At 34.5% G+C, this 26,227-nt stretch overlaps 3 protein-coding genes across 5 annotated transcripts; all 3 read left to right on the top strand.

Moving 5' to 3' along the window:
- The first annotated feature begins 636 nt into the window (after positions 1–636).
- LOC135617529 (probable glucomannan 4-beta-mannosyltransferase 9) lies at positions 637–6,303 on the top strand. Of its 2 annotated transcripts, XM_065117863.1 has the most exons (10): positions 638–830; positions 903–1,273; positions 1,413–1,511; positions 2,790–3,042; positions 3,673–3,783; positions 4,458–4,594; positions 5,149–5,262; positions 5,337–5,536; positions 5,626–5,820; positions 6,023–6,303. In XM_065117863.1, exons 1-10 carry the CDS (start codon positions 824–826, stop codon positions 6,180–6,182), a joined length of 1,647 nt encoding a protein of 548 aa, XP_064973935.1. In that variant the 5' UTR covers positions 638–823; the 3' UTR covers positions 6,183–6,303. The 2 variants fall into 2 exon arrangements, with proteins under 2 accessions (XP_064973934.1, XP_064973935.1); XM_065117862.1 differs by having other exon boundaries at positions 637–1,273.
- A 4,604-nt stretch (positions 6,304–10,907) lies between these two features.
- Positions 10,908–15,195, top strand: LOC103992142 (DEAD-box ATP-dependent RNA helicase 17). 2 transcript variants are annotated; one of them, XM_009411739.3, is made up of 10 exons: positions 10,908–11,083; positions 11,172–11,244; positions 11,355–11,464; positions 11,883–12,026; positions 12,517–12,625; positions 12,882–13,231; positions 13,317–13,390; positions 13,577–13,881; positions 13,971–14,217; positions 14,732–15,195. In XM_009411739.3, exons 1-10 carry the CDS (start codon positions 10,957–10,959, stop codon positions 14,969–14,971), a joined length of 1,779 nt encoding a protein of 592 aa, XP_009410014.2. In that variant the 5' UTR covers positions 10,908–10,956; the 3' UTR covers positions 14,972–15,195. The 2 variants fall into 2 exon arrangements, with proteins under 2 accessions (XP_009410014.2, XP_009410015.2); XM_009411740.3 differs by having other exon boundaries at positions 10,909–11,083; positions 11,921–12,026.
- Positions 15,196–23,951: 8,756 nt separating this feature from the next.
- Positions 23,952–24,746, top strand: LOC103992144 (metallothionein-like protein 2C). The gene is made up of 3 exons (XM_009411741.3): positions 23,952–24,091; positions 24,187–24,270; positions 24,490–24,746. The coding sequence occupies exons 1-3, from the start codon at positions 24,027–24,029 to the stop codon at positions 24,596–24,598; spliced, it is 258 nt and encodes an 85-aa protein (XP_009410016.2). The 5' UTR covers positions 23,952–24,026; the 3' UTR covers positions 24,599–24,746.
- The last annotated feature ends 1,481 nt before the right edge of the window (positions 24,747–26,227 follow it).

The following is a 26,227-nucleotide window of genomic DNA, read 5'->3' on the forward strand; positions in this document are numbered from 1 at the left end:
TGCCATTTCAATACTACACAGTATTCATTACTAGTCGTCTTTGACCATTCTCTAAGTTTCAGTGGCAGAAGTATGCCATCAATGATCGGACAGCAGAGGCTCTTTCCGCTCATTGGCACCGGTAACACCCACTGACATCAATATATGTGACATAAATTCTCTCCGGTTTCATTTACTCTATGAACCATGCATTGATGATAGATGCCTCCCATCAGTGTCTGCTCCATGCATCTCTAAATACGCACCACAAGTTAGGATTGTCATCTACGGACGACTGAGATGTGACAAAGAGAGAGATGCATGGTGAGTGAACCGGATTCTCACAAACCAATCCTTTCATTCTATCGGTTGTCAAGCTAAAGGTAATTAGTTCTATGCAGCTTCATAATCATTATGTCAGATCGGATCATGCGAGCCACATCTCAATATCTTTATAGGTTTGTACTGTTCACGTCTAAAAGATTACTCCCCGTTTGTTTTCCTTTTGTTGGATCTCGATTTCTCTGATCCCAGAAAGAGTCGAAAGTGTTTTTGGATGAAACTGTACGAGATGGAAGAGTATTTTAATGCACCACATAAAAGCACGGTCGTTTCATGTTTTACTTTTATGTCCAACCATGTGGTGGACAGCTTGGTGGATGGGCGTAGTGCTGTGGAAGCCGGTTGGATCTTCCCTGACCTCAGATTCCGTTGGTTGGATTCAGATCGAACGTTACCTATTGGTTTAGACCACAGAGATGGGAGAGACACAGTAGCTCAAAAAGAAGCACAGGCCAGTGAATGATAGGAGTTTTTCCAGCTGGCTACCGGGAAGTGGAGTTACATGGAAGGTAGTGATGCTTCGTCTACCTCCATGCTACCGATGCGTTCTCCTCACTGGCACTTGGTTTCTCGGCCTGCAGTAGCTAGTGTACCCGGTGACAGTAGCGTGCCACCGTGGAGTGGCAGTGTCCTGGGCGTATTGGCCTCCCTGTGGTCTTCTTCTTCCTTGGAGGAGCTGAAGTTAACCTTGACATGGAAGCAGGCCGCGGATGCGTGGGTGCAGGTCAGGGCCAACGTGGTGGCGCCGGTGCTTCAGGTGGCGGTGGCGCTGTGCATGCTCATGTCGGTGATGCTCGTCTCGGAGAAGATCTTGATGGGCGCTACCAGCCTCTTCGCCAAGGTGTTCCGGTGGAGGCCGCAGAGGAGGTACAAGTACCATCCCCTGGGGGAGGACATGGAGGTGGGTTATCCCATGGTGCTTGTGCAACTCCCCATGTACAATGAGAAGCAGGTGAGGCCTTTCCTTCTTTCCCTTACTCTTCTGCGCAGCATTCTCCAATAATAACTAGTTTCTTTGGTTATTGCTTTCTTTGCCCCTTTCCTTTGTCTGCCCCATCTTGTTCGTCTTCTCTCAATCTCTTATCTAACAGGTTTACAAGCTTTCTATTGGGGCTGCCTGCGGGCTCTTGTGGCCATCGGATCGCATCATCATCCAAGTGCTGGACGATTCTACAGATCCAGAGATCAAGGTAATTGTTGCCTTTCTTATTTATGAGGTCTCCATTCTTCTTTTATTTCTGCGCATGAGTTGTACACAGTAAATTCCCAAAGATGCAGTCAATTTTTGGCTGCTTGCTAAATTCCAAGATTGTCTTCCGAGTCATGTGAAGACCTTTGGCCTTTGGTTCCTCAATAAGACTCTTTTAAGGTTTGGGCCAGTGGGTCTCCCTGGCTCTGTGTTTAGAATCGTTTTAAAAGGCTCCTGTTTGAATCATAATTGTGGCCTGTTATCAGATGAGCTATTTCTAGGGGTAGTATGTCATTATCCACCATCAAAGAGCAACTCATTGGTATTTTATTTTTCGGACAACATGCTATGAGCTAGCAGCCTCCAGAATCTGACATTACAAATATCATTAGCCCCTTCTTCCTTTAGCATTATCCAGGTGAATAATGAGAGCATTGCCTCCTTATCGATATGTATTGGAACCTTGCACTTGATGTTCAAATCAGAGTTTGGTATATGACTTGGGGATTTTTTCAGATCATCTCACTCTTTAGGTTCATGTTTCTTCCACAATGATAATTTAAACTGTCAGATGTGGGATTTATCTTAATAATTTGGTGTAGTCCCACTGTAAATTACAAAACCAAAAATAAGGGACTCTGAATCCTTAATCCCAATCTAAAGACTGTGTAGTTCTGCAGAATATGCGAGTGCTATGCTGCTTATTATTTTTTAGAATTTTTCTCATACTTATGACACATTCATTAATGACCTCCTAAGTGCAATGCAACAATACAATGAGTTTCATGATATACAATAAATTTCATCTACCAAGTAAATGTCAAATGTTACAATTGCTTTTTTTTTTCTCTATGTGTTGGGAGATGCATTAACTAGATAAGCTAGTTTCAGACATATTGGATGACCTTTACAAAGTGACTATGTATTTGTCAAGTTTAATGATTCACAGTATGATTTGGACCTATGAAGAACCATGAGGCTTTATATACTACTTCTATTCAAGAACAAAAAAAATACAGATCTTCTTGTTCCATTCTGCAATTCCTAAGTTAGCTATATATTGTCTGGGTACTGTTGTATACTGAATATAAGTTGGTAATGTGGACAAAGGTTGGTCATACTATCATTTGAATTCAAATTTGAGAACGGATCATATTGACAAAAAGTAGTATCTCACTAGATCAGTTTGTGATCTACTGTTCATCTCTTTCTTTAATTGGCTTCTTTGGAGGCTCAGACTCACCAATTTAATATGTGTCTTGTTGTTTTCAAGCTATAGAATCTAGTAGAGCTAGAGTGCAAGACATGGAAAGGCAAAGGGTTCAACATAAAGTATGAGATAAGGGACAACAGACATGGATATAAAGCAGGTGCTTTGAAAGAAGGGATGAAGCACAGTTATGTGGGTCACTGTGACTTCGTTGCCATCTTTGATGCTGATTTTCAACCTGAAGCAGATTTCTTGATGCAAACGGTTCCTTTTCTCATTCACAATCCAGATATTTGTCTGGTACAAACACGATGGAAATTTGGTATGTAAAACATTTTGGTCACTTCATTCTATAGAAAGAATAAGATTACAAGATATATGAGGAAATATATAACCTGATATTTACAGCTAGAAGAGTCAATGTTTAAATGCTTATTCTTTGAAGGCTTTCGTGGTTGACAGACTTGAAGTTGTAGTGGTATGAGTCATTTGGGGTTAAGTTTTGACCACCATAATTGACATTCATATATGCCTTCTCAATGTTTCATCTTATATGAATGTTGTTATTTTGTGATCTTGATGTTGTAAGTCAGATATGTGGAACAGGCCATATAAAAGCATGTCAAATTAATGTTAAAGAAGATGAAGGGCCAATCACAGGGAACCGGTGCATGAACATAATCATTCTGATTTTGTGGCCTGTATTGATTGGGTTACTAAGATTCTAGTCCTTGCACTACTTAGATGACTAATATCTATTGTTATAACCATATATCTAGCTTCAGATATTGAGGTCACTCTTTAAATTAAAATTCAATTACCTTGGAAATGGCTTTCCATTTCAGGGTGAATTCAGTCTTCTTTTTCCTCCAGTAGTATCTTTTTGGTTGATTAAATTTATACAATTAAATATTGCAAGTTTAATTCACAGAATAATGCAATGATCTTGTAGTGAACTCCAATGAGTGTATGATGACAAGAATACAGGAGATGTCAATGGACTACCATTTTAAGGTCGAACAAGAATCGGGTTCAACAATGCACTCCTTCTTTGGCTTCAATGGTAAGTAATCATCTAAGATTTCTGAATTTCCTTTGGCATATATGAAAAATGTTTTTCCATTTACCAGTGTAAACCATAATAAATTTCTCAACAATCATCACCAAATGCACCTTGTTGAACTAAATATGACCACCGATGAACTAAAAGTGCAATGGCTACTAGACCTAGTGAATTTGAGCAGGCAACTTTCTTCTTTCATGGATATCTAAACGTATCAAAGTCAAAAAAATCCATCCTATACCTATAAAAGTATTTCCTAAATTCATGCTTACTTAGAGATGGTCAAGTTCATTTTTGACATAATTTAACATTTATATCTTGGGAAATATTACACTTATATATGACCCATACCTGCAACAATGTGCCACACCTTGCGTTACTCTACCTATTTATTTTCATTTTTCCTGCTTTTATTTTTCTCTCTAATTTTTGGCCAGGTTAAAAGATAAGAGATTGTCTCTTCTCTGAGCCTGTGAAAGTTTAAATTGCTTCAGCTGTTTGAATTCATTTTGTTATCTTGCTCAATTATCTCAATCACTCCAAGAGCTTAATCGGCTACTTATTTATCTAGATAATGACAATTTAGGGTAACCAATCATATAATGAATAAACAAATAGATAATCCAATTTATAGAATGGCATTTACAGGCAGATTATTTTCACATTCTCATCAGGAACTGCTGGTGTTTGGAGAATATCAGCTCTTGAGGAAGCAGGAGGTTGGAAAGATCGAACAACCGTAGAAGATATGGATTTAGCAGTACGAGCAACTCTTTGTGGTTGGAAATTTGTCTATTTAGGCAATGTTAAGGTACTACTTCATTTGATAATGCACAATTAATATTTTTATCATCTGAAAGTTGTGATATTGATAAAAGATTAAACATAAACAAGTTGCTTGTTAAACAGTCACTATACAGGAATGCTTATATATATAACCTACCTGGGTCATATTTTTCTCTTATATTTAGTCATTGAAAAGAGGGTAAATGATTTCACTTATCTCTCAAAGACAATAAGAAATTAATATTTATAGTCATAGAACCATATGGTATTCTTTTCACTATTATCATGCCTTAAAGGTCTAGTAGCAGAATCCCAGGCTGTCTTTGAGTAAACAAAGAGAGCACATGTTTTTCACCTAATATGTCCAATTCATTATTTTGTATTAAATATAAACGATGCCCTCAAACGAGTTTGTTTATTACCTGATCACGTACCACGAATTGATAAATTCATGATCCAATCCATATAATGAATCACAATTTTGGGCAATTCCATAGTTATAGCTGTTAAAAATTTTCTGAAGCTGCAAATTCAACTCTGTTTCCTTTAAAGCGATGACAGCTTAATCTTCTATTGCAGGTGAAAAGTGAATTGCCAAGTACACTGAAGGCATTACGTAGTCAGCAATTTCGATGGTCTTGTGGTCCAGCAAATTTGTTTAGGAAGATCCACAAAGAGATACTAAAGACAAAGGTTACAAATTTATGATCATTGGATCCATCTGTCTTCATGTACTTTAACATGTTTTGTTCTTCTTGATGTTGCAGAAAGTATCACCAAGGAAGAAAATCTATCTGATATACAGCTTTTTCATCGTTCGGCGGATTATATCCCATACCGTGACATTTATGTTCTACTGTGTCGTCATACCATCTTCAGTTTTTGTACCCGAGGTCAAAGTTTCTACATGGGGTGTGGTCTACATCCCCACAACTATTACCATCTTGAATTCAGTTGGAACTCCAAGGTCTGGACCTTATGCTTTCAGTAGACACATTCTGTAGTTGCTTGAATGCTGCTTAAGTTCTCTTCTGATACCAATCTCTCTGAATACAGCTCATTTCATCTATTATTATTCTGGATCTTCTTCGAGAACGTCATGTCAATGCATCGAATGAGAGCTGTGTGGACCGGCCTGCTTGAGACGGGTAAAGTGAATGAATGGGTTGTCACCAAGAAACTAGGAAGCAAATTGAATGAACAGAAAACAGAGGAACCTCTCAAGCAAACTCGATTGAGCATCTCCGGAAGGTAATTTCCGCACCTTCTTTAATTTGCAGCACATGTCTATCGATTTTGTTGGTGAACACTGCAAACATCTCTTTCGAGTCTCAAAACTTCTCATGCTTGAAATGTCGTGATAGACTTCCACACCTACTTTGTCGAAAGCTCGCTACTCTTAATTAGTTCAGTTATTCGATAGCTAATCGTTAACTTCATCGTTTTGTATCAGGATTCTTCTTCCTGAGCTTGGCATGGCACTGTATCTCTTCGTATGTGCATGTTACGACCTGAGGTATGGCAAGAACAACTACTTCTTTTACATCTACCCACAGGCCATTACATTCTTCATTGTGGGTATTGGTTATGTTGGGACTCTTGTTCCCAGCTAACCTGTTATTCTTCTTGACATAATTCAACAGCAAACATTTACATGGGGCGCATTTGTTAACTAGCCTCTTGTTACTGAAACATGAAGGTCTACATTATCTTGTTCGTTTTTGTCCATTTTCACTTATCGCGATCCCCTAACCTTTCGGATACCTGCCTAAAACATGTTTTGGCAAGAAATGTATCATTGGATTCATTAAGATGCATCTACAAACAAGAAGAGACCACCATTATTTAGTAAAGCTTCTTCTCTAACCGATGACCGGAGCCTTCAACACTCTGCCAGATAAATCTATGAAGATTCGAACACGTCCCTCGTTATAATCAGCTGTTACAAAGTGATTTGGTGGCACGACTTGGACGTGAGATTCTGGTTTGTCGTCTTTGATCCTCTTCTCTGCATCTTCTGGAGTGAGTCCTACAACCTCGGGCCATGCATTCTTGAGAGCTCTCCTCTCTTCATCGCCACCCAGCTCTGTTCCTGAGAGACACATCAATAGACCAGGTAACTCTTAGATGTCAAAGATTTAGCAACTCCTACCAGCTTTCGTATCAGATTCTTTAGCTATCTTCAACTCCTAATGGATGCAAGCAATTGTGCAAAAGATTGAGAAGCCGAGAAAGAAGTAAAAGGCTGGAAGTTACTCACGATGAGATTGGCGGAATTGCCGGTTTTCCTCTGTCATTGCGAGTAATTGAGAGAAAGAATGAGTCGTAGTCGAAGGAATCGTCTCTCCTCGTTATAAAGTGTCTCTTGGCGTAGCGAGTAGTTCGAAGATTAAGCTTGGCTTTGTGCCGGCCGGCCGGCCGGCAGGCTCGTGTTGCGTTGCGGAACACTGCAGTGCAAAGGACAACAGCTGCGCTTAAACAACGAAGAATAGTTCGAAGATCCAACAAATGTACATCCAAAGTTACACTAAAAGGATGCTTAAAGAAGACCAGCTGAAGTCCCGTATACAACTGTTTATAGGTAAAGAATAGGATATGTAGATAGAAAGAGGCCTTCAAAGATAATCTAAAATATTAATATTTATAAATATATAAAAAGATCGATGTAAAATTTATGTGATTCGACATTCTTTGCGAAAATCAAGTATTTTTATATCAATTACAATATACTTTAGTTTCTTCGTTCAAATATAACTATCTTTAGTGTCACCCTCGTTTTTTAGATTCCTAAAAGATAATCTAATAATACTTTAAAGTATTTCCTCGCATCTTACTCTCCCGTTGAGACTCGGAGACATAAGATATTCATAAAAGAATTACGATGAGTCTTTTCGATTTTTTTTTTTATGGATACTTAGCCTTAGAAATTTAAAAATATTTGTCAACCCAACCGAAACTTTAGTTTCTTCGTTCAAATACAATCAAGTTTTTTTAGATCAATTACAATATACTTTAGTTTCTTCGTTTAAATATAACTCTCTTTAGTGCCGTCATCATTTTGTTACTTGTACTCTCATTCTCTTGAAATTGGCATCTTACTCATCTCGGAGACATAAGATATTCATAAAAGAATTACGATAAGTCTTCTCGATTTTTTTTTATGGATACTTAGCTTTAGAAATTTAAAAATATTTGTCAACCCAACCGAAACGTATTCTTTACGAAAATCAAGTTTTTTAGATCAATTACAATATACTTTAGTTTCTTCGTTCAAATATAACTCTCTTTAGTGTCATCATCATTTTGTTACTTGTACTCTCATTCTCTTGAAATTCGCATCTTACTCACCTCGGAGACATAAGATATTCATAAAAGAATCACGATGAGTCTTCTTGATTTTTTTTTTTTTTTGGATACTTAGCTTTAGAAATTTAAAAATATTTATCAACTCAACCGAAACGTATTCTTTACGAAAATCAAGTTTTTTAGATCAATTACAATATACTTTAGTTTCTTCGTTCAAATATAACTCTCTTTAGTGTCATCATCATTTTGTTACTTATACTCTCAGAAATTCGCATCTTACTCACCTCAGAAACATAAGTTATTCATAAAAGAATCACAATGAGTCTTCTCGATTTTTTTTTTTTGTGGATATCTAGCTTTAGAAATTTAAAAATATTTATCAACCCAATCGAAACTTATTTTTTCCTCTATAGATAACATATTGCTGTGTTGATATAAGAATTTTCTTTCTTTTTTTTACATTAAGAACTCTCATTTAAACGCATAACTCAACAAAATCTCTAAAGAAAAAGAGAACAAAACGTTTGCGACTTTTGTGAACATACTATGAATAATAAAAATGTAACGTTGGCTCGCAGTTGCGTACACTCAATCAGCCATATGAGTTATCTTATTGTATTTCTTAAAAAATAGTTTATACATAATTTTAAAAAGAAAATTTTCAATAATTTTCAGAAAAATAGTGTAATTGATCTCATAAGATTTATAATCAAAATTCCACGAGTTTGAAAATTTTAGACCAAGCTTTCGATTTGATTCGTAAGATTTTAATACCTTAATTATGTTAGAAAGTCTAAAATAATTAAAATATAAAAGAAAAACTAAAAGAAAGGTTATGAAAAAGACCTGAAAGCGATCCGCGTACCAACAATAAATAAAATTTAAATCATTTAAGAAAAAATAATAATAAAATTAATTCTCTTTAATCGTATCCCTATAAAGTTTGGTCAATATATAAGGAAGAATAGAGTGAAAAGATTCTAAATAGCGAGTTGTGGGGCTAAAGGCAAATTAAAACAATTTTTTATTTAAAATAAATAAATAAATAGTTAAAACAAGTAGGTGATGTAATAATATTAAAAACCTATAATAAAAAATCTATTATTGCATAACTTTATTTAGTGATGTAAGCATTAGGTCTTCAATTACGTTAGTTTTATTTATACTTTTAACTAACTCATACATAGTATAAAATATATATTCATGATTAATAATAATTTTTGAGTGCCTTATTTATAAAAGATTTGAAGGATTGTTTACCTCTTCTCTCACTCCACCCCCATCTCCGCCATCTCCCACTCTATTATCATCGTTACCTCTTCCCTCTCTTCTTGACTTTCTCCTCTTCCATCTCCACCACCTTCTACATCTCCTCCCCTACTCCTTCGTCCTCGTCTTCCTCCTCTTTTGTCTTCTACTCATTCTCAACGACTCCATCCCTCTCCCTCCTATTCCTTCGTCTTTATCTCCTTTTTATAATTTAACCTAGAAAAATCATATTATGCTTAAGTAAAACTTGGATTATGATCGAGTTATATTCATTTATATAATCTATTAAAAATATATTAAATTTATATAAACTTATTCCAAATTTATCATAAATAAAAATTAATATAATTTTATTAAAAATCATATTTAAAAAATCTCAAAATTTTGATAATCAATTATCCAAAAAATCTCACTCCACCCCCATCTTAGTATTTGGTTAAAGATATTTTGGTCAAAGTCTAAGTAAAGCTCATTTTAAAAGTCAAATATGATAAAAGCTCATTAGAAATATAAATATTTTAGCAACACAAATACAAAAATAATATTATATGAATTTAGAGAAAACTTAGAAATCTAGTATAATTAAAATAAAAAAAGTTTGTAAATAAAACTCGAAAGTACATCATCCACCTCCTTGCATAAACGTGGAGACTTTGAAGATAATCGGCACCAACAAATAAAATATAAACTTTGGAGGAAAAAGGTAATAAATTTATCTTCTATTAGGAGAGAGTAAAACAAAAATTAAGTTTTCTTTTCCATTTTAAGTTCCAACACACTATTGTATAAAATTAAAATGCATCGAAATATATGTTGATGACTTGTTTAGCTCATTTGCAATCTTAGTATCCTTTGAGCTTTGAATTTCACAGTTCATTGGAAAAATAAAAATTAGTTCTTGAAAACTTTTAAGCTCTCAAACTTCATGCAATGACATAAGAAAGGTTTATGGTAGTGGTAGTGTCCTATTATAAGTTCATGAAGTTTCGGATTAATTTTTAATATTTTTGATATCTTTCCCTATAACATAAGGTTTAAATGTGTTAAAATTAAATTTCTGTTGTAATAACTTTTATATTTTCAGGATATGTTTGGCCCTCAAATTTTAGTAATTTTACGAAATCTTTTGTCTTCTTTCATAACCATTTTAATATTAAAAAAATTAAATTATGACATAGTTTTGTTAAAATATTTAAATTGATAAAAATTGGATAATATTTAGATTACTACTACTACTACTACTACTACTACTACTACTACTACTACTACTACTAATAATAATAATAATAATAATTCCTCTATAATCAATTTTTTCATTAAACACAGTTAAACTCCAACAATATGACTTGAAATTTTGGTAAATTATGTTTATCACATTTTTCTTCTTTTTTTTATATCTTTTGAATTGTTTGAATTTATCAAAGGCAGAAAAGGTGTAAAAGGATAGAAAACGAAGCAAATTACTTTGAGGAGTAACATTAAAAATCCAAATATATATATATATATATATATATATATATATATATATATATATATATATTTATATGATAGTAACGGAGAATAATAATTTTTTCTATGGTAATACTTTTGTTTCAATTATACTAGCAATCGATTTGTATAATTTTTAAATATTTTACAACATAAATATATATTGTATTTAGAGGGACAAATACGAAATTTAACTAACTTCGAAGGGGCATATATGTGATTTGCTGTCTTTATTTTCTCTTATGATTTCTGAGAGACATGAACACGAGGGTTTTTGAGAGGAGAGAAACCCTAACGAGAAGGGGACAACGAACGAGAAGCGACATGAAAGAGCCGAAGGAGAAGAAGAAAGGAGCCGAAGTAGCCGCCGGCGCAGGCGGAGAAGGCCTTTTTGCCTCTTGCTCCTTCTCCGATCTCGGCCTTCATCCCTTCCTCTGCCAACATCTCCGAGGTCTGTACCTCTTCCCTCCCTCCCTCCCTCCCTCCCTCCCTTTCTTAATCATCATCGTCGTTACGTTATCGAACTTGTCTGGTGACAGATAAGATGGGTTTCGAGTTCCCCACGCAGATCCAGGCACAGGCCATTCCTGTCGTCGTCTCTGGACGGCATGTGTATCCTTCTCGGTATTTCTTGCTTTTGTTCGCATTATGTGATAGTTTTTGTGTTTTCCTTTCGTTTTTGGGTTCTCTTTGTGGATTTTCTTTGACTGCGAAGGCTTTAGACTTGTCAATGCTGCTACTGGCACCGGCAAGACGATCGTGTACCTTGCCCCGATCGTCCACCTTCTGCAGATGTATGAGCCGCGAGTTCAGCGATCTGATGGGACCTTTGGTATGCTTATATTGCTTGACATCTGCTCCTGCAGTTCTTTCTGGCCAATACAAGTTTTCTTGTTCTCGTATTACGTTTTTTTTTAATTAACAGAGTATCGCCAATCTTTCAAGATTAGAACCGATAAGTGATGGTATACCTTGGAAGAAGGAAATAAATGCACTCTTTATAGAAATATTGGTATATATGCAAAAATTGTGGACATCTATCTTTGTTATGTTTTCAATAAGTTGTGTGAGTCAAAGCACAACAGTGATATGCTCTGCTTTCCCTCTTAGACAATGATATAACCATAATAAACTCATTCTAGAGAGTTTGCTTGGTAGATCATCTGGATTGCCTTTGTTTTCTTTTCGTTTTCGATTTTAGAGTTCATGATTTTGTTTATTATAGAATTACTTGACTAAAATGATAATAGCGTTGGTTCTTGTTCCAACGCGAGAACTGTGTATGCAGGTCCATGGAGTTCTGCAGAAACTATTGCATTGTTTCCATTGGATAGTTCCTGGGTATATAATGGGTGGAGAAAACAGGGCAAAGGAGAAAGCCAGGTTGCGGAAAGGTCTGAATTTTCTGTGCCTTTTTTAGTTAGTGATGCATATGAACTACATGTGGATCTGCTCTTGTTTGGTTTTGTGGAGTTCCTACTCCAAATGGCTTTCGTTGCAACTTAGAGTTGGCACTTGTATCACTCATGTTCCTGAAAGTGGCTTATCAAGGATTTTGTTGAAACTGTTAAGTGTGTTTGACGTGTTGTGAGTAAACATACGTTGAGTGTACCCTAAAGAATTTTGCTTGTTTGGAACTGTGATCACAGTAACTGTTAGGTATCAAAAGATTATACCCCTTTCTTGGCAATTATAGTAACTGTTTGTGTGTTTTGGAGAGTAGCGCATGATGAGAATCATAGAGGTGGAAACTACATTATTTCCTGCTACTATGTGTGTTGCTTGAAAGTAATGATGTCATGTTTTAGCTATGTTTATCTAAAATCTCTGTTCTAGAAAAACATGGTGATGTTGCATGCTCTTGATTGATATGGCTGTGTCCAGGAATATCCATTCTGGTAGCTACTCCTGGGCGTCTCTTGGATCACTTAAAGAATACTTCATCATTCAATTACACAAATTTGCGTTGGATCGTCTTTGATGAAGCTGACAGGTTTGATATTTTTAAAGCACTTCATGTTGTTTCTTTATTACTTTTGTTAATCACGTGTCATTCAACCTGATCAATCACAATAAATCCCATGTTTGTCTCTCTCTCTCTCTCTCTCTCTCTCTCTCTCTCTATATATATATATATATATATATATATATATATATATATATCTGTCTCTCTATTTCTCTCATTTTGTGTCCTAGCATTTAAGGATAAACCATTTGCATTCTCTTTTTATTTTCTAAATGATGAACAGGATCCTTGAATTGGGATTTGGGAAAGCAGTAGAAGAAATACTAGATTTTCTGGGTTCAAGACAAGCTGATCATGTCTGCAAACAGCATATGAACACAAAGTCTGCCAAATTTTCAAGGCAGAACTTACTTCTTTCAGCAACCTTAAATGATAAGGTCAACCATTTAGCAAATATCAGTTTAGAGAACCCAATCATGATTGGCATGGATTGCAAGAAGGATTCTGCTGTACCACTAAAGCTGTCATTAGGTGATGCTGTCGGTGGAGATTTGGAAGGCGTTGGTGCATTATCAATTCAGCTGACAGAAAACTATAACCTTCCTTCTCAGTTAGTTCAAAGATATGTTAAAGGTAAGTTCTTCCTACATGCATCATCTTTCTATTAATTATCCATTTGCTTGCATGTAAAGTAACTTGTTTGGCACACTAATTGCAGTGTCTTGTGGTTCAAGGCTTGTGGTTCTTCTCTCTATTCTTAGATTTGCTTTTGAAAGAGAAACCTCCCAAAAGGTGAATTCAGGGTTGGAGTTATTTTTGACAATTTTTTATCTACCAGATGCTATGATCTGCTTTAGTTACATATGATATGTATGTCATATATTATTGATGTTCTTATTACAATTCACTTGATAAATTCTGTTTTGTTCCCATTGTTCAGTTTAAGCATTCATGTTCACTTACAGGTTCATTCTACAGATTGTGGTTTTCTTTTCAACATGTGATGCAGTAGACTTCCATTATTCACTTTTAAACAAATTTAAGTGGTCTCCTAAGCTGCAACCAGAGGCAAATCAAGAGCAAAAAATTGTCGGTTGTAGATCCTTCCATTTGCATGGGAATATGGAACATGAAGATCGTAGAAAAGCATTTCACGAATTTACTTCTGAAAAATCAGCTTTACTATTGTGTACGGATGTTGCTGCTAGGGGTTTGGATTTTCCAAAGGTCAGGTGCATCATCCAATATGATTCTCCAGGGGAGGCTTCTGAATATGTGCATAGGTATCATCATCCTACATCTTTTGATTCAAAGCGCAAAACAGTTATGTTATATTTGGCTGACAGTTATTTCGTTACCCTTGCTCTGTTAGGGTCGGAAGAACGGCAAGGTTGGGTGAGAAAGGTGAAGCTTTGCTATTCCTTCAACCAGTCGAGATTGATTATTTGCATGATTTGCAGCATCATGGTGTCAGCCTAAAAGAATATCCACTTCAAAAGATAATAGACAGTTTCTCAGTGCATGGGCAGAAGCACCATAACAAGAAGCTAATTTCTTTGGAGACACATCCATGGGTATTATTTCTGCAGAAGACACTTGAAACCTTTATTTCAACGGAGGTAATAGCTTGTCACCTGTTGAATTATTTGTTAATAGCTGGAAGAAGTATTGCTGCTTGGTAGTGATCTCAGAAAAATATTGCTTCCAACGGCACGTTTACTTTATTTTGCATCATGTTTACCTCAGACCATGCCACCTAGATTGCTAGATCAATGCACTTTTGCCTCTCGCCTCTTGAGCATAATATATGCCAATTGCTACATTTGATATTAGTTGAACATCATGATGGTTAATATATACCTTAAAACACTTGAAAATTAATTTACTCAAATAAGAATGTACTAAGTTTCTCTGATTTTGTGCAATTTTCAGTGGTTTCTGGTTATTAAATATGTTCCCAGTTGGATCAGACCTTTTTGTTGAACCAATTGATTTGTTCATAATAGTTCTATATATATTTTATAACATCAAGCAAGGTGTTCCATTCTGATAAACTTGTTTGATGATGATTAGCTAATTCCTGTAGTATTATTTCCTTCTCTTTTTGATCCAAGTTACTTTTTTATTGTTCAGTCCAAACTGAAGAAGCTAGCCAATGATGCATTCTGCTCCTGGGTTCGGGCATACACTGCTCACCGAGGTGAGCTGAAAAGAATTTTTATGGTTAAGAAACTCCATTTGGGGCACGTGGCAAGAAGCTTTGGGCTGAAAGATCAACCTTCATTGGTTGGAAGATCACACCAGATAGAATCCAAAAAGAGAAAGAGGGATCAGAAGAAAGCTATATCTTTCAAAAGAAGAAAGTCATCTTAGAAAAGCTCACTGCTAGCTAAGCATCGATAGGTATTTATCCAACAAACTATGGTGAAGTTAACGTGTGTTGCTCTTTCTGTACACTATAGGAGGGTGTTTGTGGTCAAAATTATGATGAGTATACCTCTTTTCAACTATTTATATCAACTATTGTATAACCTTTTTTTTTTCTTTCAGTTATGTGATTCAAATTGCAGTCAAATTTTTATCCTTTTGCTGGTTCATCTGAAGGATTCATGCAACAAAGGATGCTGCAGATATTCGTTTTCGCCGTTCAAATTATTATTATTTGGCAAATCATTACTGATGAGTTGATGGGAAAAATTAAATTAAATCGTACCCTTTCTTACTCTACTAGAGGCATGTGTGTCGAGCATTAGGGAAGTCTAGCAAAACTTTTCTCCAGGCATCAAGAGGAAATTAATGGTCAGCTAACAAATACGAGGGTGCAGGAAGAAGCAAGCGACAGTGGTATCAACAAAAATGGGGGGCTGAATGCAGCAACGAGTCCCTCCCATCAATGCCGTATGACCCCAAAGTTCTTCACCCTTTTAATTTCCATACGAATGTGTCAATAATCTTTTTAAATACATAAAATAAAGATTAACCTGAAGCTCTAAGTTTAAAATTTTTTCACAAGCATCTCAACTTCAAAAAAAAAAAATTAGAATTTTTTTTTAAATGGTCAATCTATCGTAATCCATTATCGTTCGTCCGTTGATCACTCACTTCTACTTTATCGATCGTGTTTTCCTAATTGTCTTTACTTTTACGTATGAGTTGATCTTGTTGATCACTTCTCTTCGTGTGCACGATGCCTTTAGGGTTCAACGAGGGTACAGAAAGAAGCAAGCTGGTATCAACAAAAATATGAGTAAGATTATCATTTCACGTGACTACGAGTACTATTTAATTTTTTAAAAAAAATTAAGATGCTCAATGAGAAATTTTCAAACTTAAATTTTTTTTAGAATTTATCCTATATAGATGAATTTTTTAAAAAATCTCTAAGTTTTGTGTGTCTATATATATATATATATATAGGGCTTACAGGAGCCACTCTTTTCGTTTCCACCTTTTGTACAACTCAACGCTACGGCATGAAGAAGATGGTCGAGATTCCACTCTCGTAAGCCATCCGTTGGGAAGAGTACGTCCCTACTAGCTATATATTCAATAGCAGATAACTTGCTCTTTTTCCTTTGTGCTCTCGCATATTTGCTCCTATCCTCCATACATGGATGGTGGGGAAGAGTTCTGTGCTTCACTTTACAGGATCTTTTTCCAGGATCATCAATACCATCCTGCTTTTGAAGAGTGGATTTGACTCAAGACTGTTCTTTTTGCTGCAAAAGTTGGACATATATCGAATAAGATTTGATTATATAAGTTGGTGGACCAAGAGAGCTCCATCCAACCAGTTCACAGCTATTTACTACTATCTTAGATTCTATGTTGTTTTTTTTTTTTCTTACACTTGAAGCATAAAAATTATAATCATATTTTTGTTATATAAAATTTTTTTAACATCAGAATTAAAATCAAATAACAATATATCAAGATCAACATTATATATATTTTGATTTCATTCAAAAAAAAATTTATCAAATCTATAAATATATTATAGTCCGATCCGAATAAAGGATTGATACTAATTTAGGAGAATAATTAGACTTATCTTTTTTTCTCTATCTATTTTTCATATGATTATTATAAGTAATAAAATATAGACTAAAAGAAGATATGTACGATCTCAATATATATTATACGATCTTAATATATATTATAATATAACATATTAGATTTGTATGAGGTCCTGTTTATTTATAGACGAGATCATAGGGTCTCCGATAAGTAATTAGAGGAGTTCCTCCCATCAAGATCGTCTATGACAGAATCCTATTATAAGTGGACTTCTTTTCTATTAGTATAACCGTAAGAATCTAGTTTCTCACTAATTAAATAAAAATATATAATCTAATTTATTAATTAATAAAATATTTAAAAATTACAAATAAAAAAATTTTATATAAAAATTAAAATAATAAAAATAAAAATAAAATTTTGTTTTAAAATTATTTTCTTTAATTAGATTTTAAATTTTTTAAAAGCATTTGATGTGTATGTAAAAATTTTATAAAACTAGCCAATAAGTCCAATAAATATAAAAATCCCATATTAAGTTTGATAATCAATGCGAGTGATAGTAGTTATATATTATCAATATCATATTTTCTGTTATGTACCACAATACTACTAGCTCTTCCTAATACAATTCAAAATAACCCCTATAATTTATCTTGTTAATACAATTCATATATTTAACTATTATATATATATATATATATGTATATATATATATGTATATATATATGTATATATATATATGTATATATATATGTATATATATATATATGTTGAATCTCGGATTTTGATGATGAAACCAATTGATAAGTGTTTATGATTTAATCTGCGTCTTGAGTGACGCAGGATGCTTCGATCAAGGAGAGACAATTAAAGCAAGAAAAATCATGTTGGGCCGGAGGAAAACGTCAGAAGATTGGACGTCGGGCTGGAGGATCGATCGATGTATTGACATAAGGCTTCGGGCCATGGATTCAAGCATCAAGCCAAGAAGAGCGGATATTGTGCTAAGAATATCGGAGTTACGGAGTCAACCGACCGATTGGGCAATAGGCCGCAAGAGAGGACGATGCGCCGAAGAATCGGACGAAGCATCGATAGACCAATGACATACCGAACAACATGATTCATGCTTAGTAATATTTGTCTAGATCGAAATATATTTTTGTGTGTGCATGATTAACTATGATAGCAAGGCATAAAGCAAAATGAAGTCCCGGAGTCAAGAATACAATTTCATTGGGAGTTCGAGAGTTCGTTGGAAGCCCGAACGTTCGTCGGAAGTTCTATGGAACCAACCGAGAAGTCCAGGAGTTTGCCAAAGAAGCTTGTCGAAACTCGCCAAGAAGATCGTCGTGAAGTCTAGGAGCTTGCCGGGAGTCCACCGGAACATTGCTGAGAGATCGTCGGAAGTTCGCTGGAAGCTCGCCGGAAGAAATCTGACTTATCTTGCTTAGATTATGCCTTAGGAATCGTAGTTAACACATAATTAGAGTTGGGATTGAGAGGTAATCCCATCAACTTTGTTAGCGGCCAACTGGGCCTGAAGTTGGACTGGTTTGGGCCGGATTCAAGGCTCGACCAGGGTGCTGAAACCTTGGCCGGCGGTGGCACCGCTTGGGGAACAACACCCCAGGATTCCTGGGTGATGGTACCACCGATAGCAATACTGCCAGCGGTGGTACCGCCCCTATTCGGCGATGATATCGCCCAGTACCAGATCCTACGATGATAGTACCACCCAAGAACGACGATGGTACCGCTAGTACCTAGAAAACCTAGGATGAGACCTTTTTAGGCTCCAATTTTGAATCAACTTGAAGCCTATAAATATCCCTCTCATCCCTCGTTAACAAAGACAAGCATAGAGAGTTTAAAAGTGAAGAAACACTGTTGCAATCACTTGAGAAATCCCCTCCTCTAAGTCTAAGTTTAGAATTATGTTCAGGAGGAGTGAGTGCTTGTAAGGGTTATCTCTTACACCTGGTAAAAGGAGAAGAGGGGTGTAAAAAGGAGGTTGATCTTTGCCTATTAAAAGAAGATCGATAGTGGATGCCGGTGGCCTCGACGGAAGAGGAATCGGTGAAGTGGATGTAGGTCACGACGACCGAACCACTCTAAAATCCGGTTTGCATTTCTTTAAGTAATTTACTTTAACTGTAAACCTTTTTATTTGCTCTTTACATCCACTACTCTCTTAAGTACACTTTCAAAGTTATTATCTTTATGAAACGATTTTTTTGTCGGAAAAAGATTTAATAGAAACAAAGTTTTAAACCGATGTTATTTTATCGCTGCACTAATTCACCCCCACTTAGTGCCAACTTGATCCTAACAATATAAATATATATATATATATATATATATATATATATATGATAGTAAAAATAAATAATCTTAATTATGCAAGAAAAAAATATCAATTATAATATTCACTCAAACATGTATCATCATATTTTTACAAGTTGTTCATAAGCCTAATTATAATAATATTTTTTTAAAATACTTTAAGTTATAAGGTCTCACTGAATGGATTAACAATTAATATAGTGGAACTTAAGTTCTTAATTAACATCAATTATTTTTGAACTTTTTCTCTAACCATCAAGTAATTATATCATAATGTATAGAATGGTAGAATATTTGTTATTCTTAAAAAAATTATTATGATATATCACAAAATATCTTCAATGACTTGATAATTGAATCTAATTACACAAAATTCTAAGATAAAATTTTATTATCATAAGACTTTATTTGTGACTTTAAATATGTCACAAAATCAACTTTTATTGTTGATAATGCAATGATATACTATTTTATTTTTTATAAATTATTTTTCCAACTAATATAAATATAAAACGCAATGAGATGTAATTCACAAAATCATATGAAAATACCAATACTTTAAGATGATTCACTATAACAATAAATATTTCATACTTTTTTAGTTTTTATGTTAAAATGAATCTATATTATTAGTAACATAAGTTGAAGTATTAGAATTAATTAATCAAGTATTAAAAAAGGAATTTTGTAATATTTGATTCAAAACATACAAAGGTTAGACTTATATATTTTCATTTTAAGCTAAACCATATACTCTTTCGCATGACCTTTCTTATTACAAAAATAGTATTTTACTGTAAAGATTATAATTTATATAGTATTTTATACTCATATGATTTATGTTTCATTTTTTTTATTATTACCCAATTTTTGAGAAATATTTGAAATATTATGAGTCTTTCTTATTTTAATTTTAATTATTTCTAAATTTATATACTAGTTAGCTCATTTAGATTTCACTTATCTTTAACTTTATTATAGTAAATTTTAAATGAGATAAATTAAAAATAATAAAATTAAGCATAAATTATATGAGAAATAACTCAATTATATTTATGCTTGATGTTCTTGTGCTTTATAGATTTATTAGCCATATTAAGGATTAATCTTAAATTTCTTGAATATCATCATACTAATTTCAATCAGTTCTTTCATTAAGATGTCAACTAATGATTTATTAGTAAATTTAAATTAATATTTATATATTCTAGTATACTATTTATAAACTATAATGAAGTCATAATTATCATAAAATTGAATCTTTTAGATATTATTTTAATTATTTGTTCAACATAACTTTCAATAGTTATGTCTATGATCATTTCAACTAGTCTAACTAAAGTTTCACACATAATGTAAATTACGTATGCTTAAGCTGTTTAGAATTAATTAATCCAAAAACTATAGGGACACTATAAGTATAAGAGTATACGGAAGAAAGTATCATTATAAAATATAAATCAATATTAATATTTTGAGTTTTTAAAATATGATAAACTATTGATATCATCTATATTTCACTAAAAAATATTGATATATTCAATGTTTACTCAAAATTAGTTATGGAAGACTAATATCATTGTTATGGAATTGTATTGTTACCTTTATGTTACAACTATGATTGTAAGGATATCCAAAACAGTATTATCCTTCTCCATCATATAATTATTTGAAATATATTTTTCTTTCAGATTATCTAAATCTTCTAATTTTGTATATCATTATGAATATTATTTTTATTAATATTATTTAAAACTAATTTTTTAATATAATTTTATAAGTTAATAGTCTATGTGTTAGTTATATGTGCCCTACAAGCTAATCACGTAAGTGATGGCATTTGTGACATGTTGCGATGATCTCTTTGCTTATTATTATTGACATATTTTTACATATTATCTCGATGTATATTGTGATGTCCTTAGATCTATGTAATGAGAATTAGATCGTGATGAAATCATAATAATGAGACTAATTTATCTTTAAACACAGATCTTAAATCATCCCGGTCATAGGTTACTCAAGAAAGACATCGAGATAATCGGATAGATTGGTGTGCTATATACTCGTCCATATGATAGAAGTGATTGGTCTCATAATCACTTGTGTGGGGACATTAGAGGTACAGTGCAAATACTCATTAGAAAATGAGTTCACTGATTGATCTTACAGAATGTTGGATGGTTAATGATACCTAACGTCAAACATCAATTTTGTAATTTCAATTATGTGTCTGGCCCTTAGATTTGAGATACTAAAGATGTCTTGTATAAGCACTTCATTCTTTGACGTCGGACTTATAGGTTTGGAAGTTCCAGATCTAGTACAACCGATTCTCGGGAATAGTAGCCAACCTTACAAAGGCAATTGAGTATCAACAAAGGATCATCCACTCTCAGTATCGCGAGAGGAATATCCTGTGTATGCTTTCTCAAATAAAATCCCTAGTTAGGGTTATTCGAATTGAGAGAGAAAAAGTTCTCCTAGAGAATCAGATTAGAGTGAGACTCGGATAAGATTCCGTATGGGCCTAATGTTACTATGCCTAATATACCATCTCTAGGATATCAGATGGATGAGGGATTATAGACATATGGTAACTGTGGACAGACATATCCAATGAATTAGATCTCCCATATATCGTTTAAAGGCTATGGCATAGTGGCCTATTACGACCATAGTCGATGAGTTGAGTGAATTATTACGAAGATAATAATTCCCTATATCAGTAGGAGTTCTGAGTCAGAATAAATTATGATAGGATCGACTCATGGCCAGCTCGGTATCGAGCCTAGAGGGTCACACACATATGGTGGATGTTGTGACGAATAAATGTGCAGATATAAGATACTCGCAGAGTCGTTAGTTTGGATCCTCTAGATGATATCCAATTAGATAATTAGATAGAGATCCAATGAGAATATGATTCATTAAGGGTTAAGCTACTTGCATCTCTATAAATAGGAAAAACCTTATTGCTCATAGTCTAGAACTTCTGATGATCGCTCCTCCTATTCTCCTCTCCTCCTCATCGACTCTGGTAGCCTTGTAGTGCGTATGAAGAAGGAGATCCTATAGTGATATGAGGAGCGTCGTAGCAATGTCTGCTATATGAATCACTGCTAGAGAGGAGTCCGCAAGTTCTCCTACATCCACTCCATTGGATTTAAAAATTTTAGAAATATATGATCTCCCCAAGTAACACTTTTAATATAATACGTGTAATTTTTTGGTTTTGCGATTTTCTTGCGCACCAATCGTCACACAACGACCAAGTACTTATCTTAAGAAATCCGATTTTGTTTTTATTTTTCGCTATGCATGAGATGCTGACCCACAATTTCGCAACACTATGTCACTTTGGCGGTTAGAAAACCAATATGATAATATAAAATATAGTTTAAAATGTCATATAAATGATAAAATATTTATTATAGTTCATATCTCATAAATCTACCGTCTTAAGCTACTTTGGCAACTACTACTAAGATAAAACTTAGAGATATAAGTTATAAATAATATTCACTAAAAAATTTTAATCTAATTTATTTAGAAATAATTTAATAATCATAATAATTATTTAATATTAATCATCATAAAAGAAAACTTATATGATAACTATAATTATTTGATTTCTAAAGGGTTAAAATGAACTAAAGGACACAAATTCAAATTGTTTGATTTCTAAAAGGTAAGCAAATATTTTTATTTAGTGAAACCTAAACATTAAAACCTTCTCTCACAATCACGATTGTATTGAACCGTGCCCATATCTGTGGGTCCTCATTGACTGTATATAAGGCAGCAAATATCATCGATCACGAACATAGGCACCAAGACTCACTATCACAAGCCATGTGACCTCCGGTGATGCCATTAGCCTTACACAATTATCACTTGGAGCAACACCCAAACTATCGCCACCGCCTTCCCGCCATAGCATCCTTCTGCAATATTTGAGCGATCACCACCTATCCTTAGAATTTAGCCATCGCCATATCTCGATACAATGATGCTCTCTTTGTAGTAGTCATTCGACGTACAATAATTAGCCCTGACCAGAAGCCATGACTGTTGTGCACACAATCATTGTAGCACTTTCGCTGTCATTGTCTGTTAAAAGCCATTATTGGTACACACGGTAGTACCGCTACATACAATAGTGACACTACCCTAGATAATCATTGCCAATGATGGTAATGCAGTGCCATCGCTTCCCTCAACAACAATCACAACACGCAACACTACCACCTACACATTCCTTCGTCATTGCCCACAGTAAGTAAAGAGTGCTAATAAATATATCTAAATATAAAATAACTTTGATATACTTTTACAATCTAAGTTATTTGATTTTAAAATAATAGGCTCTGATACCAATTATAAGTATAAAAACTATAATCATGCTTTTGTTATGTGAACAAACTTGAATGTCAGAATCAAAATTAAATAATGATATATCAAGATCAAGATTATAAATCTTTTGATATCATTTAGAAAAGTCTTTATCTGATGTGTAAGTATACTATTATTTGATTCGAAGAAAACATTGATACTGATCTACAATAAAAACTAGATTTATCTATTCATCTTAACATATTCTTCATAAGACCATTATAAACGATGTAAACGATGAAACAAAGACTAGGAGATAAAGAGAATATATGTAATCTCTCAATCTATATTATAATATAACATATTGAGTAACTAAAAGGTCATAATTATTTATACACGAAAACAAATGATTTATGATAAGTAATTAGGAGAGTAGCTCGTCGTCTCTTAAGAAATTTTATCATAAATAAATTTTATTTTTATTATCTTATAATCATAATAAAAATCTAATTAAATATATAAGATATCTTATCTAATTAATCGAATCACTCAACTTTAGTTACTATTTATATACTCATTTTTAATAAAGTGTGAAGATGCTGCCTTCCACTACAGTAAAGAACCCTCGGTTTTTCTGTGCCTATAAAAAGAGGAGGCATTCGCCTCCAACCAACATAAGCCAGAGACAGAGCCTCGAGGATCCCATCTTGTGAGTGCTTCTGAGAAGATGTCCTGCTGTGGTGGCAACTGCGGATGCGTCTCTGGCTGCAACTGCGGCAGTGGCTGCGGAGGGTAGCGATCACCGCTCTCTGTTCTGTTGTCATCTTCTCTGGATATCGTCATCTTTCCATGCTCCGATGAATGCTCATGCTCTTCTCTAAATGCAGCTGCAAGATGTACGCCGACCTGGGCGGGGAGCGTGGCACCAACACTGCAGGAATCGTCGACCTTGGCGCCGCAACCCAGAAAGGGTCTTTGATCTTACTCCTAAAACTTAATCTGCATTGCATACAACAAAATATCATAATTCCAAGCGAACGATGAAAGAAAAGGAGATCTTGCAGTCCTCTAAAACATCTGCTTTTAAGTGCAAAACAGAAATGATTCTAGTTCTTGAGTTGTCACGTATATCTACATAAAGATGTAATGCTTCTGCTGTCTGTCCTGTTAAAATGAGTTGGATTTTGCAGGCGAATTGATGGGCACGAGGTGGCGGACGGGTCTGAGAGTGGAGGCTGCGACTGCAACAAATGCAACTGCGGTAGCAGCTGCAGCTGTGCTTGCTGCGGCTGTAACTGAGGCTTTCAAGAGCCAATGGAGGCCATGCTCTACTTCTTAAGTGACATTTAATATCATATGTGAGAGGGCATGGCCAAATCTAAATAAGAGGAGTATAATAAGCAGAGCTGTATCGACTTTTATCATGAATGATATTTCTCCTTAAGTAGCACTAAATATTATATATATATATATATATATATATATATATATATATATATATATATATATATATATATATATATATATATATATATATATATCTTTTATAACTACTGGTAAAGGATTGCATCTGATACAAACACTTTGAAAAATATTAAGGTTTTGTTTTAGCACCATCACAAAATATTGAAAGATTGCTTCTTTAAATTATTCAAAGGAGCAACCTTTGCAACCTCAGAGTAGGACTGCTACTCTGCAGCCTGGGAGGCCAAGCCTTGAGTTACAAAGATAATCTCTTCAAGGGTAAGATTGCATACACACTGACCCTTATTAAATCCTGCATTGATGAAAGATTTATGCATTGTATATGTCATTTTCACAATCACAAATCATATGTAGGAGTCCATGATTTTGCAATATGTTGGATCTACTGCCAACCTGCAGCAGATCACTTTTGCCAACTCATATGATGTTGTGTCAGATAGATATTCTGAAAGGTTGTATTAATTTATAGCTAACAGAGGGGGAAGAAAGGGAAGAAAATTGATGATGCAAAAGCATGTCACAGTACATCAGAAGTGATAGTGAGAGCTCAGCAAGTGAACAGTTTGGATGTTGAAGATAGGTTGTCTAGTAATATTCTCACAGCTTTTTGTCAAACTTCTGACCTACCACCCACCAGTCCAAACCCCCTCCTATCAGCTTAATCAAGTGGACCTTTGTGACATCCCCTCTCCTGTTGAAGAACATCATCACCTTCACACCCACGAGTAATTGGAGAGGAGAGGGCTGCAACCATGTTAAGAAAGGTGAAGAGGTGGGTGTTTTGGGGTGGGGGGGGTGGTGTTTGAGGGGTGGTAGCTCTCAAGATAGAGCTATCCCCCATTTGGTGACTTGGTAGCTCTCACGATAGACAGGGCACCTGCATGGCAAGTCTCAAGCCACATGAATAGGTGCCATGCTCTCCAGGAAACAGACAATTCTTTGGCTTCTTTCCTCATGACTGTGCCCATATCATCATCATCATGATGAAGAAATCCCAGAGTCCAACCACCTCAACATCCAGATCTACAAGCAAAAAATTGACATCTTGGACACTATAGACAAAAATTAAAAGGACTACTGAACAACACAAGCATTTTCATGCTCAATTATGTGAAAACAGTCGCATGATAGCCAACACCCCCAAACAACTTGCAAATGTAATAAATTTTACATCATCACATCACAACATCTACTGTGTCACATAGCAGACAGGCAAGCCTGCAGCAACTTGAAAATGAAATGCTAATTTACATGTCCATCATGCTGCAAAGTAGATGGACAGGCCTACAACTTCTTCAAACTTGAATATGGTTTACCTTCCAAAGATTGTGAATTTTAGCCTAAGAAACAGATCCAAACTCACCGGAACCAGATGTGTACATATAACAACCAAAAGAACCATAAGCTTCAAACTTGCTGGCAGAGAGAACTGGCAACACAAGA

Source organism: Musa acuminata, chromosome BXJ2-7 (genome assembly GCF_036884655.1).
Source record: "Musa acuminata AAA Group cultivar baxijiao chromosome BXJ2-7, Cavendish_Baxijiao_AAA, whole genome shotgun sequence".
NCBI classification, from domain to species: domain Eukaryota; kingdom Viridiplantae; phylum Streptophyta; class Magnoliopsida; order Zingiberales; family Musaceae; genus Musa; species Musa acuminata.